We start from the raw sequence: 16,545 nt of genomic DNA, 5'->3' as shown, positions 1-16,545 counted from the left end.
TGATCAATTGAATCAAAATATCGCGATTTCGGAATCCCGGGATTCTCCTTGAACCATAATTTTATTAATGTGAGTAAAAATTTAATAACCGAGTAAAACTTTAAACACATCATGAAAACCATAAAGTCGTGAAAAATTTAAGATAAACTGATTTTATCAGGAAAATCACATATTTGTTCTTCTTCTTCTTGAAGATTTTAACCGAGTTTAACATAGCACGCTAGTCGTTTCTTTCTCGAGCTAACCATTCCCAGTTGGCCTTATCAAATGTGAGTTTTTTTTCGTCGAGAGAGGACTGTACAATTCAGTTGCCTACAGAGTCCAAAGTAGCACTTGTTGGCGAAGTTTCTTACAACCTCGAAATCTTAACTGTCAACAAAGTCACAAACCTTTTGCAGATAATTATCGCTATCTCCTCAATCACAAAATATTTCTTCAAATTTCATGCTTACATATAATGAGTTTTTCGATTGAAGGAAGTTTGCGTATATAAATTAGGCCACTTAATCTGAAAACTTTCTATTTGGTTTACATCAGTGGCATTATAAGTACATTTTATTTAAATATCCCTAATTTTAGAAGAATAGTTTCAAACTCTTTCTTAATTTTAGTCCATAGAAGGAATTTACAAAAATCGTAGTGCAGGTCATGTGAGAAAGAAGAAAATTTCTGACAAAATCGTTTGACGTTGTTTATTTCTTTCAATAATTTTGTGAAACACCAATCGATTTTAAAATTTAACAAGCCGTCAAAATTTAAAGTCATACAATTTCAATACCAAACTTTGCTATTTTAATTTTTGACGGTCTGAAAAATGTGAAATGAATTAGTGGAAGCGGATATTAATGAGTTTACTTATTTTCAATTAAAATTAATTTACACCATTTTGTGTACGTAAATTAAATTAAGCTTGTGGAAATTTAAAAGCTTTTATTGTAATCAAATTTTGTAATAAGCAAGTTTTAACTTATTTCAATCCGATGTTTAAACATGTTCGGGATCCCGGAATTAATACAAGCTAATGCTGGAGTCCGGGTACACAAATCTTGCAAGTTAGGTACTGATTTTTTATATTTGAAGGCTACAGTTTAGGCGAAACAATCTAGTACATCTAACTTTTAAAATAGATGTTTGTACGTTTCTTTCGTTTCCAAAGAAAAAGAAGCCTAGGTATATACATACGAAACGAGACTTTCAGCTATTAGTTCATAGATGTCGCTAGAAGTATTTTTAAACCTTTCCAAATGTCTTCTTTTTTTTCGTCTGTCATCTGTTAACAATATTCAGTTCATTATTTGTTACGTTTCATACAACAATGCATTTTTGTCGCTCTTAAAAATGTCGAACTTCGTGCCTTAAAACTACGATTTGGGGACATCGTTGAGAACCGAAAAACCACTTGTGAAATGCTGCTCTCCCGGTTCAAAAGGAAGTCTTTTTTGCATCGAATCGTTACGGATGATGAAAAATGGGTGTATTTCTCCAAATCCCAAGCGTAAACGATCGTATGGTCCGCCCGGCCACAAGTCAAAAACAACGGCCAAACCAAATCGCTTTGGCCGCAGAATATGCCGATCGGCGTCACAAAGTAATTTTTCTTGATGACAATGCACCGCCACATCGAACAAGAGCGACCCGGGAATTGGTGGAGACGTAGGATTGGGAACCGCTGGTGCATGCGGCTTACTCACCAGACTTGGCGCCTTCCGATTATCATTTTTTTACATCAATGGGCCACGCACTTTCCGAGCAGCGCTTCAATTCTCACGAAGAAGCGAAAAAATGGCACAATGATTGGTTTGCGGCCAAAGACGGCCAATTCTTTTGGCGCGGCATTCACAAATTGCCTGAGAGACGGGAAAAATGTGTCGCTAGCGATGGCTATTATTTTTAAGATTAAATTTGTAACCATTTTTTGTTAATAAACGTTTGAAATTGAAAAAAAAGTAATTTCATAGGTATATATACATATGGGTATATGTAAATAAATCTTCTCCTAGTCCATATACAGAGAGAATAGTATCGTTGGATGAGATTCAGTTATCTTGAGGATAGCTATCCAGTGAGTTAAAAGGTAATTCTATAGGATTTTCTAATATGGGCAGGACGATGTTGACTGCCTTTGGCGGCCATGTTGTTTTGGTGTCGTCTGTGAAATTAGTTGTTTATTATTCAAAAAATTATTGATGTCAAACCACCATTGTGAGTTATATGATTAATGAACCTAATAAACACGAGTATATATGTATTTTACTATAAACGATTTGAGGGTACCTCTCGCTGAGGTAACGTGAATTGGCCATAATTGGCCATCTTGTGGGATATTTCTGTGGTCGAAGGTCTAGCCAATAAAACGCAATTGGCATCGGCGTCTAACTGAGCCTACATAACCCACGCAATTCTTAGAAGTCACTAGGATCTTTGTTTCAAATTTGTTTTCCATTGAATATTGGACTTCCCAAATCCCTACCACCTTATTAAAGAAAAAATTTTCACTCATTAAAATTAATATACATATAATACTATAAAAATTACTAGCTGCCAGGTCAAATAACTCAATAGTTGTATAAAACAATCTGTATTATAATTAGGAAACCACATTAAATTGTAGAAGTACAATCTTTACAAAAAATAGTTATATCAGTTATATTGGCGACAGAAATGTTTCTTCCTAAAGGGCGTCATTCGTTTAAAAGGTTCTCATTTGATTGATTATTGCCACGAAACGGGCACCGGAATTTAATGTGAATGCATAGGACTAGAACACTCACCGCACTCAGTTGTCAATACCAGAATCCCAAAAGGCACAATCAAAACAAAAAATACCGAAAAAAACCAGGACAAAGTATACAAATTATTTACAAAAGATTTTTTTAAATAATTTTTGTATTTTGTCTCGATTACTTTATTCCTTTTAAAAAATAGTGAATAAAAGAACAATTAAAATAAAGGGGTTTTCAATAAGATGTGTTATTCCCGTGAAAGATCAATTGCCTTATTGCTTGTGTAGTGTGGCACCTTGCGCCATCTTGTTGAAAATAAACGTTGTCCAGATCAATACCATCCAATTCCGGCCATGGATTTTCTGATCCCCAAATACGGCAATTTTGCTTGTTAACCAAGCCAACGAGGTGGAAATGGGCCTCATCACTCAACATGATTTCTCGATGGAATTCCGGATCATTTTCATGTATTTCAACGACCCAATCAGCATTTGATGATCGGCCGGCTTGAGTTCTTGTGTTAACTGGACTTTATAAGCCTTAAGACCCAAATATTTATCCAAAATACGGTGTAATGACGTTTGTGGAATGCCTACATCCAAAGAACGACGAAGAATGGACAAACCTGGGTTTTCTTCAACACTTTCGGCTGCAACAGCAATATTTTCGGCTGTTCTTGAGCGACGTGCACGGGTTTTATTCTTCACATCACTAACTTGTCCCAACAGCTCGAATTTTTTCACCAATTTCTGCATTGTGGTCCGACAAGTTGCTTCACGATGACCCAAAAATGTTCGAGTTTTACGAACCGTCTCTGACAAATTTTCACCATTTTTATAATGAATTTTAATAATTTCAATGCGTTGTTTAAGCATGTATCGTTCCAGTTTTATTAATGGCGTAGTTTCTACTTGTCAAATATCAAAAATGACAGCTTTAAAAGTGACATCGAAGGAAATAGCGGACTATTCAAAATAACACGTGTTATTGGAAAACCCTTAGTAAAATAATGTAAATGCGGCCAACAAATAAACTGTTACCTTCTTACAGCACCTCAGTCTTTGCTCTACTTTAGAATAATTACAATCATGACGCAATTTGGTTTTTCTCATTAGCATAACCGAGTACTTTTGGTTGAATGTTCCTTTTTCTCATATTGAATTTAAATTTTGGATTGCGTATTGTTGGAATTTTGAATTGTCGGGATTTCGCCTTGCTCTGGAAATTGTGTTATCTGTATTTAAGCTGAGCGGGATTTTGTTATGTTGTAAGTTTTGTCTGGATTTTAAAATCCGAAATCAGAATTACGGAGACCTCCTCACACGGAGGATTGCGTGGAAATATTTGAATTTTTAGTAGACTTTCATCTTTCTGTGTGGCAACATGTGGGATACGAGTATATCAGCTGCTATTAAAAGAATCCGATCGAAAAAACCCTTACGGAAGGCAAAGTACTAGGGGGCTTTATGCTTTCTTTGGGGCCGGATGGTATCATACTATCTAAGCTCAAGAGAACAATAAGAGTTGACCGTCTAACCTTATTTTACTAACCTTTCCCAACTTAAATAAGTTGCTGCTGTTTTGTCGCTCGTAATAAAATTTGTTTGTAAAAATTTGACATAGAACCCGAAAAGGACGTAAAAGTTATTCAAGTAGTCACACTTTGCCACCTGTATTGCCTTTCAGGCGAATATGTAGTGAACATGAAAAATTTGCATTTACAAATTAGTTTCTAAAAATTGAAAAATCTTATCTTGAGGCTAATACAAAACCAATGACTCTCCACGGGAAATAAACAAATTAGTAGAAAGCGATCGCGGGCGGTCAGCAGTGGTTTCAATAACGTAAATGCCCCTGAGCAAAGCCAAACATAAAAATGTAGAACGAATGGAAGAGTAATCGTAATTACCGAATTTGTAAGTACAGAAGTACAAATAAAGGTAATTCTACAGAGAGCAGAAACATGAGTGTACGAGCGCCAAGATAAGAATAAGGTGAGGTATTGAAAATTCCATTGAAATACCATCTGACTTTGAGTGAGTGAGCGTGTGTGAGTATTGCAAAAAACATACGAAAATTGCGACGTGATCAGTGTGCGGAATGTTGAGGGCGGACAGCGAAACGGGCAGGTAGAAGACTGTATGCACATACACGAGTATGCGTGTGTGTGTGCATATAGAATGTATGCTACGAGCAACATCGGCTAGCCGTAGCGGCGAGAGCAAGTCCAATAGTCAGTGCGAGTATTTTAGTTTAGTTTGTGTAGCAGAGCGCGTTAGGTTGCAGGCGCCGTGCACCTTTTTTCGAAAAATGCACAATTAACGCGAAATTGTCAACGGAGTGAATCAGTTATTTGTTGGCAAAACATATATTTGACTAAATTCCTTAATAATGAATTTTTATATATTGATTTTGTTGGTTGCATTAATACATCAATACCAACACAAGCTCGCCATTGCACATTTGAGGCCTTTGAATGCCAACGTAGATAGCGATGAAGACAAAAGTGAAAGTGAAAATGGAGGCGCGCCGGAAATATTAACTTTACTAAAGCCACTACCACCAATTCCGCACAGTAAAGCGCCGCTGTGGCCACCAACCAATCACAGGTACCCGGAGCTACCACATACGTTGCGTCCGCTAACATCTTCGCCAGCAAACAACCGCGCTGATAAGCCGGCGATAGTCAATGTCACTGTTGCTGATTCAACATTAACAGCTAGTGCCTACAGCGGTGACAGCTATTCGGCTGGCAGCAACAGTGAATTATACAGCAACACCTTCACACCATTAATACGTAATAGTAGCACAGAAGTCGTACGCAATTCCAGCGCTATGCCTACGTCCGCAATGCAGTATTGTGAACCGGAAGTGTTCAAACACGATTACATCATTGTTGAAAATCTCACGCATCCTACAACTAATGTTTGGAAGCGCGCACGTGCCGGTGAGCGCGCTGGCCTGAGGGAAGTGTGCCTAAAGCCGAACGGTTTGCCGTTGACGCGCTTGTGTCGCTATGATAAGCAAAAGCGCGCCGCTGAGTGGGAGGACATTAGCGATTGGCCGCGCGTGGTTTGCATGCGACAAACGCGCGAATGTATACTTAGTGATAAATTGAATAAGTTGCACGAACAACTCCTTGAAGGGCAACTGTTGCAGGACGGTGTAGCCAAGCGCGTCGAAGTGACTGATCAACTGTATAAAATGTTACGCGAGACTAATTTAAAATTCCTACCCGCCGATGTGCATTTAACATCGCAGATATTGCATGAGGTTGCTGTCACAGCACAGGACACAGAGCTGTCCGTCGATATGGTTCGCATTTGTGATCGACTGATGGCAAGCGATCCGAAAATTTTGCGCATTTCGGCTGACTTGAATGCGACCAATTCCATATTGGACACGTTTGAATACTATATGGATGCGTTGTCCGAGCGGCAAGTGCCTACAGAAAGTTGTACGAGCACGTCTACAATAACAATTATTTCACAACCCAGCGATGAGTCCAGTGAGGATGTAGCAAATGGCTTCCCAAAGGCTGTGGAGGAAGTGAAAATGGGGCACATGGGTGTACGCGCACATATTTCGGCAAATATTAGTGTATTCTTTGTAAATCCGAGCTGCGCAAATATATCCGGAATTGCTGTGTACGCATTAACATCGAATCAAGACGTAACAATAAACACGCATGCGTTACTCAATACAACAGTGGGGAACTTTCGTTATCGCTTCATTAATATGAACGAATCTGTGGCGGCGTTAATGCAAGAACCCGAGCTACAGGTAGCTGGCTTTTTACCCACCCACCTGTGGGAGCAAGTGCGCACAACGCTCTTGGCGAAGGGTAAGCTGCCGGTGGTGGTGCTGAAAGTTTATGGGCATGACGCGCTCTTTGTGGATCCAGCGCTGGTGCATACGCGCAAGCCATTTAGTAAAATTCTTTCCATCTCCATACCAGGCTATAACCGTAAGTTGGACTTTGTGTAGTTTTGTTTTTTTTTCTGTTTGATCAATCACTCATTTCTTTCTTCCTTTTTCAGAAAATTTTCCGGAACCATTAACATTCCTGCTGCGAAATCGTTATGACTATATGGATTCGTCACTCATAGCGCAACCGGGCACTGGTTGTGGCTACTGGAACTACACCAGCTGGGTGAATACTGGCGTTCAAACGGATGTCGGCGATTTATTTAATACGTCCGTTATTGAGTGCCGCACGCAGCATTTGACGCAATTCTCATTCTTATTGGGCGGCACCTATAAACAAGTTGACATAAGCGATGACGTCCTCATTACACCAATACACTTGCGCGCTCTTGATATAATTTCACTTGTAGGTTGTTCGCTCTCATTGATAGGCCTGCTGGGTATTTGGGTCACAGCGATATTGTTCAAAAGTTGGCGCACGCTCGCCTCGACTAAAGTGCTACTCAATCTCTGTGTCGCGCTGACACTGCAAATGGTGCTTTTCTTGTTCGTCAATACGGAGGACATGTCGGCAGAGTTGGTAGAGGATCGCCTTTATATAAATTGCATAGTGCTGGGTGCATTCATGCAATATTCAATACTGGTGCTTTTTATTTGGATGTTAATAATAGCCGTACTACAGTTCCAGCGTTATGTAACCGTTATCGGCATCGAGCGTCCTAAGCGTTACATACTTAAATCGGCTATTGTGGCGTGGGGAGTGCCAATTATACCCACACTACTGGTGGTCTGTATCGACCCAAGTTCTTACATACCCACCGAATATGAATTGCAAACAAATAGCGGTATATGTTACCCCAGCGGTTTGGGACTTACGCTAGGAGTTATCGTACCAATAGCAGTTATTGTGGTCGCCAATCTCACCATCTTCATTTACGTCTTCTACAGCATATCGCATACGCTAAATCAAGCAATGCAACGTAACGAAAAGAAAATGACCTTTAAGCAGATACGCTTGTCGGTGTTGCTCTTTTTCCTGCTGGGCATCTCGTGGATATTTGGCTTATTTGCATATATGCAGGGTGGCATAATCTTTTCCTACCTTTTCTGTCTCACTGCCACATTGCAAGGCTTTGTGTTATTCATATATTTTGTGTTGTTAGACGAAGTGCCACGTGGCGCTTGGTTGGACTTGCTTCATCCACAGCGCAAGAAGAAGAGTAGTAAGCGCGTCACAGAACTACAATCGATGACGACCTCAACGGGTGTTGAGAGTGGTTCGTGTGGTTCGCGCGACACTATGTCTCGGGTGCACCGAAGCGAACACAGCAACGGGCGCTCTCCTGCGCAGGCCCTACCGACAGAAGGTGAAGCGACCACGACACATTAATTAGGTGCATATGCGATACATATATGTAGGTATGTATAATGAATATAGACTGAGGGATTATCACACACATATGCATACATTTATGTAACTCCTTCTTGGCGAATTGTTAGTATTTCTACTTTCAATAAGCTTATCTACCCACACACTTTTACATCTACAAACATAAATATTTATTGTTAGTGATAAGAGCATTTTGGACTTCAAAACTATTTAAGGTACCTACTAATTTTAAGAATATATTACGTATGTATTGTATATATGTACATATGTATATGATTTCAGCTGTTAGGTTTTAAGTCGAAGTGAAAATTACTGAAATAAAAAAAAAATAAAACATTTTGAAATCGCTTTTTTTGAATGTACACACGTGAGGAAATCGATGTGATGATCAAATATAATAAAGACGCCTTTTTCACTAGTTGATCAAATTGAGATTTGGTATGCGGCAATTTATCGCTGACTTACTAACAACCCGAAAATGAGAAAAACAAAGCTGTACTCACAATTGAACTACAACAATTCACGAAAATGACAAAACGTGAATTGGCTAGTTTCATGCAAAGAATAGTTGAACTACCACTGGAAAACTAGTCCCAAGCTTTAACAATTACGGTCGTGTTTGTGGCTTAGCTGAAATAAAGGAGAGTATACGAAGCACAACTGCCCAGTGCAAGCTTTCTATATAATTCACCATTGCAATGGGATATGAAATCATATAAAGAGCTTTTGAAAAGCGCTCTTTCTAAATGGGGAAAAGCTCTCAGTTACTGCAGTTAGCATAGACTGAAACCGTTAATAGTCAAGAATGCTACTTCTATTCTTATTTTGCATTATAAACACCGCGTAAAAATAAGCCAAGTTTAATGCAAATTCGCCTCTAGAGCTATGCACCTCGACCTAAATGTCGCTTGAGCCCAAATTTGCTTATTTGTTTTAATTTAGAAAAATCATGCAAAAATAAAATATGCAAATTTCCATACGAAACACATAACTGCGGCAGTGAGAAGATTTATTTGTTGTGCTAAAACAACTGTTGTTTGTTTTACAGAATAGAAAATTAAATTAAAATCATCATGTCTTAAATGTACATATTATAAAATAAAATTCAAAAATATCTACTAAACTTAAACTCTTCCGTCAAAAAATCTATGCAAACAAGTTATAACGAAATGCAGTACAATCGGGGTTGAATGAACCCCGGATTAACTGCACTCGTCGATTGAGTCAACACCAAATTTCCTTTCTTGTGTACTCTGTAGAGAATTAGTATAAGAGAATTTAGTAAAAAGCTGGTATAACGTCATGGGGTCAGAACATAGCTCTGCCTTTAACAAAACGATAAAATGGATTGAAGAACACACGAATTCTCTTGATAATAGCCCATGGCCTGAAAAGTCCCGAGCCTAACACATATATGGCACAAGTTTAATTGCGTTCACCTATTTTTCAGTTAATAATAACTTTAAAAAAGGAGCTGCTAAAATTTCATGATATTCTATTCTTTAATTCGTGAGCTTTTGTGCTACGATTGACCCCAATTTTGTTATTTTCAAAACAATGTATCAAAACGAATTTCGTGTTTAAATTGTACAGTGCTTCTTGATGAGAAAACATACCGTTCAACCGAAGCAGTGGCTTGAAAAATGCTATGGGGGTTCGCCATCAGAAACTACAATAAAACGATCGTTTGCTGACTTCAAACGCGGTCGTGGAGACACCGACGTGGACGTTCAACTGAGATAGTAACACCAGGAAACATAAAAAAAGTGAGTGTAGCGTAATAAACACAATGCTGAAAATAGTGAACGCCGCACGGAATCCCTTACCGCAGTCCCTTACAGTGCACAAAAACTCACCCCCGAGAACAACTTCTTCTTCTTCTTAATTGGCGCGATAACCGCTTACGCGATTTTGGCCGAGATTAACAAAGCGCGCCAGTCGTTTCTCTCTCGTGCTAACCGGCGCCAATTGGACACACCAAGTGAAGCCAAGTCCTTCTCCACCTGATCTTTCCAACGCAGAGGAGGCCTTCCTCTTCCTCTGCTACCACCAGCTGGTACCGCATCGAATACTTTCAAAGCCGGAGCGTTTGTATCCATTCGGACGACATGACCCAGCCAACGAAGCCGCTGGATCTTTATTCGCTGCGCTATGTCTATGTCGTCGTAAAGCTCATACAGCTCATCGTTCCATCGTCTACGATATTCGCCATTGCCAACGTGCAAAGGTCCAAAAATCTTACGCAGAATCTTTCTCTCGAACACTCCAAGCGTCGCTTCATCGGATGTTGTCATCGTCCAAGCTTCTGCGCCATACGTTAGGACGGGCATGATGAGAGTCTTGTAGAGTGTTAGTTTTGTTCGTCGAGAGAGGACTTTACTGCTCAATTGCCTACTTAGTCCAAAGTAGCACTTGTTGGCAAGAGAGATTCTACGTTGGATTTCAAGGCTGACATTGTTATCGGTGTTAATGCTGGTTCCTAAATACACGAAGTCTTTTACAACCTCAAAATTATAACTGTCAACAGTGACGTGGGTGCCGATACGCGAGTGCGTCGACTGTTTGTTTGAAGACAGGAGGTACTTCGTTTTGTCCTCGTTCACCACCAAACCCATTCCCTTTGCCTCTTTATCCAGTTTGGAGAAGGCAGAACTAACAGCGCGGTTGTTAAGGCCGATGATGTCAATATCATCGGCATACGCCAGCAATTGTACGCTCTTATAAAAAATTGTGCCTGAGCGATTAAGTTCTGCGGCTCGTACGATGCTCTCCAACATCAGGTTAAAGAAGTCACACGACAGCGAGTCACCCTGTCTGAAACCTCGTTTGGTATCAAACGGCTCGGAGAGGTCCTTCCCAATTCTGACGGCGCTGCTGGTGTTGAGCAACGTCATCTTACATAGCCGTATTAGTTTTGCGGGGATAAAAAATTTAGACATCGCGGCATACAGGTAACTCCTTTCCGTACTGTCGAATGCAGCTTTGAAGTCGACGAAAAGATTGTGTGTGTCGATTCTCCTTTCATGGGTCTTTTCCAAGATTTGGCGTATTGAGAATATTTGGTCAATGGTGGACTTTCCAGGTCTGAAGCCACACTGATAAGGTCCAATCAGTTGGTTGACGGTGGGCTTCAGCCTTTCACACAATACGCTCGCTAGAACCTTATAGGCGATATTTAGAAGACTAATCCCGCGGTAATTGGCATAAATTGCAGGATCGCCCTTCTTATGGATTGGGCAGAGCACACTTAAATTCCAATCGGCAGGCATGCTTTCATCCGACCATATTTTGCATAGGAGCTGATGCATGCACCTTACCAGCTCCTCGCCGCCATGTTTGAATAGCTCAGCCGGCAGTCCGTCGGCGCCCGCGGCTTTGTTGTTTTTTAGCCGTGATATTGCTATTCTCACCTCGTCATGGTCGGGTAACGGAACGACAATTCCGTCGTCAACGATTGGGGTATCGGGATCTTCACATTCTCTATGACATGCGCAGCTGTCACCGTTTAACAGGTTCGAGAAGTGTTCCCTCCATAATTTAAGATTGCTCTGTACGTCAGTCACCAGATCGCCGTCTTTGTTCTTACAGGAAAACGCCCCGGTCTTGAAACCTTCTGTAAGCCGCCGAACTTTCTGGTAAAATTTTCGGGCGTTGTTCCTGTTGGCCAGCATCTCAAGCTCCTCGCACTCACGTATTTCGGCCTCTCGTTTCTTCTGTCGGATAATACGTCTCTCTTCCTTTTTCAGCTCTCTGTAGCGATCCCACATGGCTCGCGTTGCGCCCGATCGCAGCGTGGCTCTATAGGCGGCATCCTTTCTTTCTGCGGGAGCATGACATTCCTCGTCGTACCAATTGTTTTTTCGGGCTCGCCGGAATCCGATTTCTTCTTCGGCGGCGGTACGTAGTGAACGAGAAATGTTGCTCCATTGCTCGCGCATGCCGGTTTGTTGGGCAGTGCTCTCCGAGAGCAGGAGTGAGAGTCGAGTGGCGAATCTTCTCGCTGTCTGTTGTGATTGCAGCTTTTCGATGTCGAACATTCTTTGCGTAGGTAGATGAACGTTTTTTGCTGCACAGAGGCGGGTGCGCAGCTTGGCTGCAACAAGGTAATGATCCGAGTCGATGTTGGGCCCTCGGATCGTACATACATCTAATACACTAGAAGCGTGTCTTCCATCTATCACAACATGATCGATCTGGTTTCGCGTTTTTCGATCAGGAGACAGCCAGGTAGCTTGGTGTATCTTTTTATGCTGGAATCTGGTGCTGCAGACTACCATGTTTCGGGCCCCGGCGAAGTCGATCAGCCTCTGTCCGTTAACGGATGTTTCGTTGTGCAGGCTCAATTTTCCGACTGTGGGACCAAAAATTCCCTCCTTGCCCACCCTGGCGTTGAAGTCGCCAAGCACGATTTGTATGTCGTGGCGGGGGCAGCGCTCATAGGAACGTTCCAAGCGCTCATAGAAGGAATCTTTGGTCACATCGTCCTTCTCTTCCGTCGGGGCGTGGGCGCAAATTAGCGAGATGTTAAAAAATCGCGCTTTGATGCGGATTATTGCGAGACGCTCGTCCACCGGAGTGAACGACAGTACTTGGCGACGAAGTCTCTGTCCCACAACAAATCCGACACCGAATTTGCGCTCCTTTACATGGCAGCTGTAGTAGACGTCGCATGGTCCTATGGTTTTCTTACCTTGCCCCGTCCATCGCATCTCTTGGATGGCAGTGATGTCAGCCTTTACTCTCACGAGGACATCAACCAGCCGGGCAGAGGCACCTTCCCCATTAAGGGACCGGACATTCCAGGTGCATGCCCTCAAATCATATTCCTTATTTCGTTTGCAGGGGTCGTCATCAGTAAAGGCAGTTCTCATCCGAGGCTTTGTAATTCTTTTCATTGGGGGGATTTTTAAGTGGCGGGTCCCAAACCCAACGCACAACCAGCTATCCCCCGAGAACAACCGCGTTCTTTTAATTAATATACATATTTACACAATAATCGGTTTGTGTGTGTATGTGTTTGGTTGTGTTTACACAATGTTGCCATTGATATTTTTACTAGTATTACGATGAATGAAAGTGAAGTTGCGTGAGTTAGCTGGCATCGTAAAGATATCAAAACAACGCGTTGGCTTCTTATTGCATGAGCATTTGACTATGAGAAAACGCTGTTCAATGTGGGTGCGGCGTTTGCTCACTGTTGACCAAAAACAAAATCGTGTTGATGATTCTGAGCCGTGGCAAAACTACATAAATTGAACCTCGAATCGCTCCCACATCCACCGTATTCGTCAGATTTTACTGCCAGCACCTACTGGGTGTTGTCAGACCTAAACAAGACCTATGAAGCCCTTGAAAAATGCATTGTATATATGCTTTAAAACATGTCGATGATTTATAGTGCGCACACTGACCGACGTATCGTAGCCCCTTACCGCAGCCCGTAGATAACAGAAAATTGAACAAAACTTATCCCGTAGACAACAATTGTTTTTATTTGGTTACATACAGACAAGCTTTATTTACAAAATACATCGGTGACAAAATGGATGAAGAAGACATCGAAATTTGCAACTTATTTCTTGATTAATGTGAACTCTATACATATTTTGTATAAAAAACAAGGACAAAAAGAAGTTCAGAAGGTTTGAAGTTCCCCATTAAATAGGAATTGGGGTACAAGTGGTTATGAAACCCAAGTGTTCCGCCGAATGAAAACATTGGAGACTGATGAATTGTTTTCATGTGAATGAGCTGGTTTTAAAATTATTGAGCAGCCCCTTGAGGAAGCCAAAACAGCGGATTGGTCCTGAGAAAAGACTATCTTTAGTTTTGCTGTAAGTATATTGAGAAAGCAAAGCTTCAAATTGTGTTGGTGCAATCGATGGCAAACATATTGCAATCAAGTGTCCAGCCAAGTCAAGATCAATGTATTACTACTACAAAAAATTCTTTAACATCGTTCTGATGGCGGTTTGTGATGCCAAGTATACTTTGACTGTAGTAAGCATCGGGAGTTATGGAGTGACGGAGGTAATAAAAATTTAAATGTAATAAGTTATTTCACATAATATATATTTTTTACAAGTATTTTTCAACTTCCACTACATTATTTCATTGGCGATGCTGCATTCGCCTTGAGAACAAACTTGATGCGTCCATATCCATTATTTCACGATTTTTAAAAAATCCCGTAATCCCCTTTCAGCTGATTACTCTCTCACCGCACAGTGTTGCCAAGCAGTACATTTCGAAATCATTTACAAAATAAACTTAGAAAAATGATAATTTTTGTTAAGATAGCTTAAAAATACTGTTGAATAATGTTAATTATAGGTAAATGAACTATTTGGTTTTTGGCTTTGGTTTATTAAACAATGAAAAATTGTAACTGATAACGCGGATGTGTGAAAAAGTGTGTAAGCAAAAATATCAATGGCAACATTGTGTAGAAACAACCAAACTCATACACACACAAACCGATGTATTGTGTAAATATGTAATTAAAAGAACGCAGCTGTTCTCAGGGGTGAGTTTTTGTGCACGGTAAGGGACTGCGTACGGTGTTCACTGTTTTCAGCATTACCAATAAGCAAGCGTATTTTTAATGATCGCCTTTCAAGAGCGCGTAGAGTAATAGAGAACAGCTTTGGAATATTAACGGAGATTAACGCGATGGAGAATTCTGCGCACGACGATTGAATGCGACAATAAAAATTGCGAATAGTGCTAGCCTGCATTGTTACAATTTTATAATTTTAAACGATCACCATCGTTGGCATTGCTCTGAAAATCATGTTGATCGCCAAGAAGCAGACAACATCGTTCATTGTGGGGAATGGCGACGCGAAATAAATAATGAACCCTCATTAACACGCATGTGGTCTACAATTCGGAGAACCCCAACAAATGCATTTAATATACGCGATAGGTTTCCTAATCATTTCATAAATGAAGGAGCTTTTCCATACCAAGTGGGCATAGACATTTCCATTGGCGGACCTTACATATGAAATTCAAACACATGTGAAGTGAAACATATGTACATACATATATATAATGAATTAGCATCTACACGTTTATTTATGAAATCTTATACATATATGTAATTTGTATAAATCAATATACTTACAAATATAAAGTCCAACTGTAAATTAATGCAGTTCACAATATTTGGAAATATTTTCATTCATCAGATAGTTCTTTTATTATTGGAGAATTCAGGAACAATATATAGATACATATTTACAAAATAACAGTATTGGGGTATACGCATATGCACAAAGTATACATACATATTCCAAATTAGTCTTTTCTTACTAACTACCAATACTTCTATTACAAACAAATATGTTATAAAATTCAAAATTGAAAGATTTTTAAAACTAAATAAAAAAAAAACTACGAACCCTTATTCCGACTCCTGCTCTATTTCAAACGTTACCTCCAATATTCGCTGCATGGCCCGGGCTTGTTTAGTTGCACTCATTTTAGCAACCATTGAGCCAATCATTTTCCCAAATAAGTCCGCTGGGATGTTGGATTTGTTATCTTCCTCAAAAAATCTTTTTTTTAAGAGTTTGATGACTTCTAAAATTCCATTTTCAACCTCAGCACTTCTGGCACGTTTTTTTCCTCTAGCTTGCTGTGACTGGGGTGGAGCAAGTGACGGAGATGACGCTTCGGCTCCTGATGTTGATGGAGATGGTGAATCAACCTCAATACACTCTGGAGACGACGGTGAGGGCATGGAATAAGAAATTGTAGGGATAAGCAAGGCCACTTCCGGGGACACATTTTGCGAGCACTTAGTTCTTTAAGAAAACATTATTAGTCATCACTTTATGAAAATATTCCAACTAAACTTACGGTCGAGGAATAACATGCGGCCTTAAAAATGTCATGCTCTCCAGCAGATTCCACGGCTTGAGGTACTCTGCTTCACTGATTGATAGTGCCTCAGTTTTCCTGGCTTCCCTGCCATACCGATCGCGGAGAGCTAACCACCTCCGTTTGCATAGTTCACCTTTAAAATAAGTGTGCTAAAGAATTACATATACTGATAAATATATATGTATACTGATACTCACTACTTGTGCGCAGCTCCTTTCCAATTGTTTCCCATATCAACTTTTTCCTTTCCTGGAACTTATAGAAAGGATTACCCTTATCATATAATTCCTTATTTGCCTGCACTAGTGATATGAGATGCTTGTCGTTCAGCGGCATTTTCGTGACTAATGCTGAAAACAGTGAAGACCGCACGGAATCCCTTACCGCATGCCCTTACCGTGTACAAAAACTCACCCCCGAGAACAACTGCGTTCTTTTAATTACATATTTACACAGTACATCGGTTTGTGTGTCTGTGTTTGGTTGTATCTACACAATGTTGCCATTGATATTTTTGCTTACACACTTTTTCACACATCCGCGTTATCAGTTAGAATTTTTCATTGTTTAATAAACCAAACCCAAAAACCAACAAATGCAAATAGTTCCCTTATC

General features: G+C 40.3%; 2 protein-coding genes across 2 annotated transcripts; one reads left to right on the top strand and one right to left on the bottom strand.

Moving 5' to 3' along the window:
• The first annotated feature begins 4,969 nt into the window (after positions 1 to 4,969).
• Positions 4,970 to 8,384, top strand: LOC128854763 (adhesion G-protein coupled receptor G4). Its single transcript, XM_054089139.1, has 2 exons — positions 4,970 to 6,690; positions 6,764 to 8,384. Exons 1-2 carry the CDS (start codon positions 5,115 to 5,117, stop codon positions 8,038 to 8,040), a joined length of 2,853 nt encoding a protein of 950 aa, XP_053945114.1. The 5' UTR covers positions 4,970 to 5,114; the 3' UTR covers positions 8,041 to 8,384.
• A 6,574-nt stretch (positions 8,385 to 14,958) lies between these two features.
• On the bottom strand, positions 14,959 to 16,312 carry LOC128854762 (transcription factor Adf-1-like). Its single transcript, XM_054089138.1, has 3 exons — positions 16,128 to 16,312; positions 15,907 to 16,063; positions 14,959 to 15,851 (listed from the first exon to the last, which is right to left on the bottom strand). Exons 1-3 carry the CDS (start codon positions 16,264 to 16,266, stop codon positions 15,449 to 15,451), a joined length of 699 nt encoding a protein of 232 aa, XP_053945113.1. The 5' UTR covers positions 16,267 to 16,312; the 3' UTR covers positions 14,959 to 15,448.
• Between the last annotated feature and the right edge of the window lie 233 nt (positions 16,313 to 16,545).

This window comes from Anastrepha ludens, chromosome 2, assembly GCF_028408465.1.
Source record: "Anastrepha ludens isolate Willacy chromosome 2, idAnaLude1.1, whole genome shotgun sequence".
Classification (NCBI taxonomy): Eukaryota; Metazoa; Arthropoda; class Insecta; order Diptera; family Tephritidae; genus Anastrepha; species Anastrepha ludens.
The sequence above is the reverse complement of the archived record's forward strand: the minus strand, read 5'-3'. Positions and strand labels throughout refer to the sequence as shown.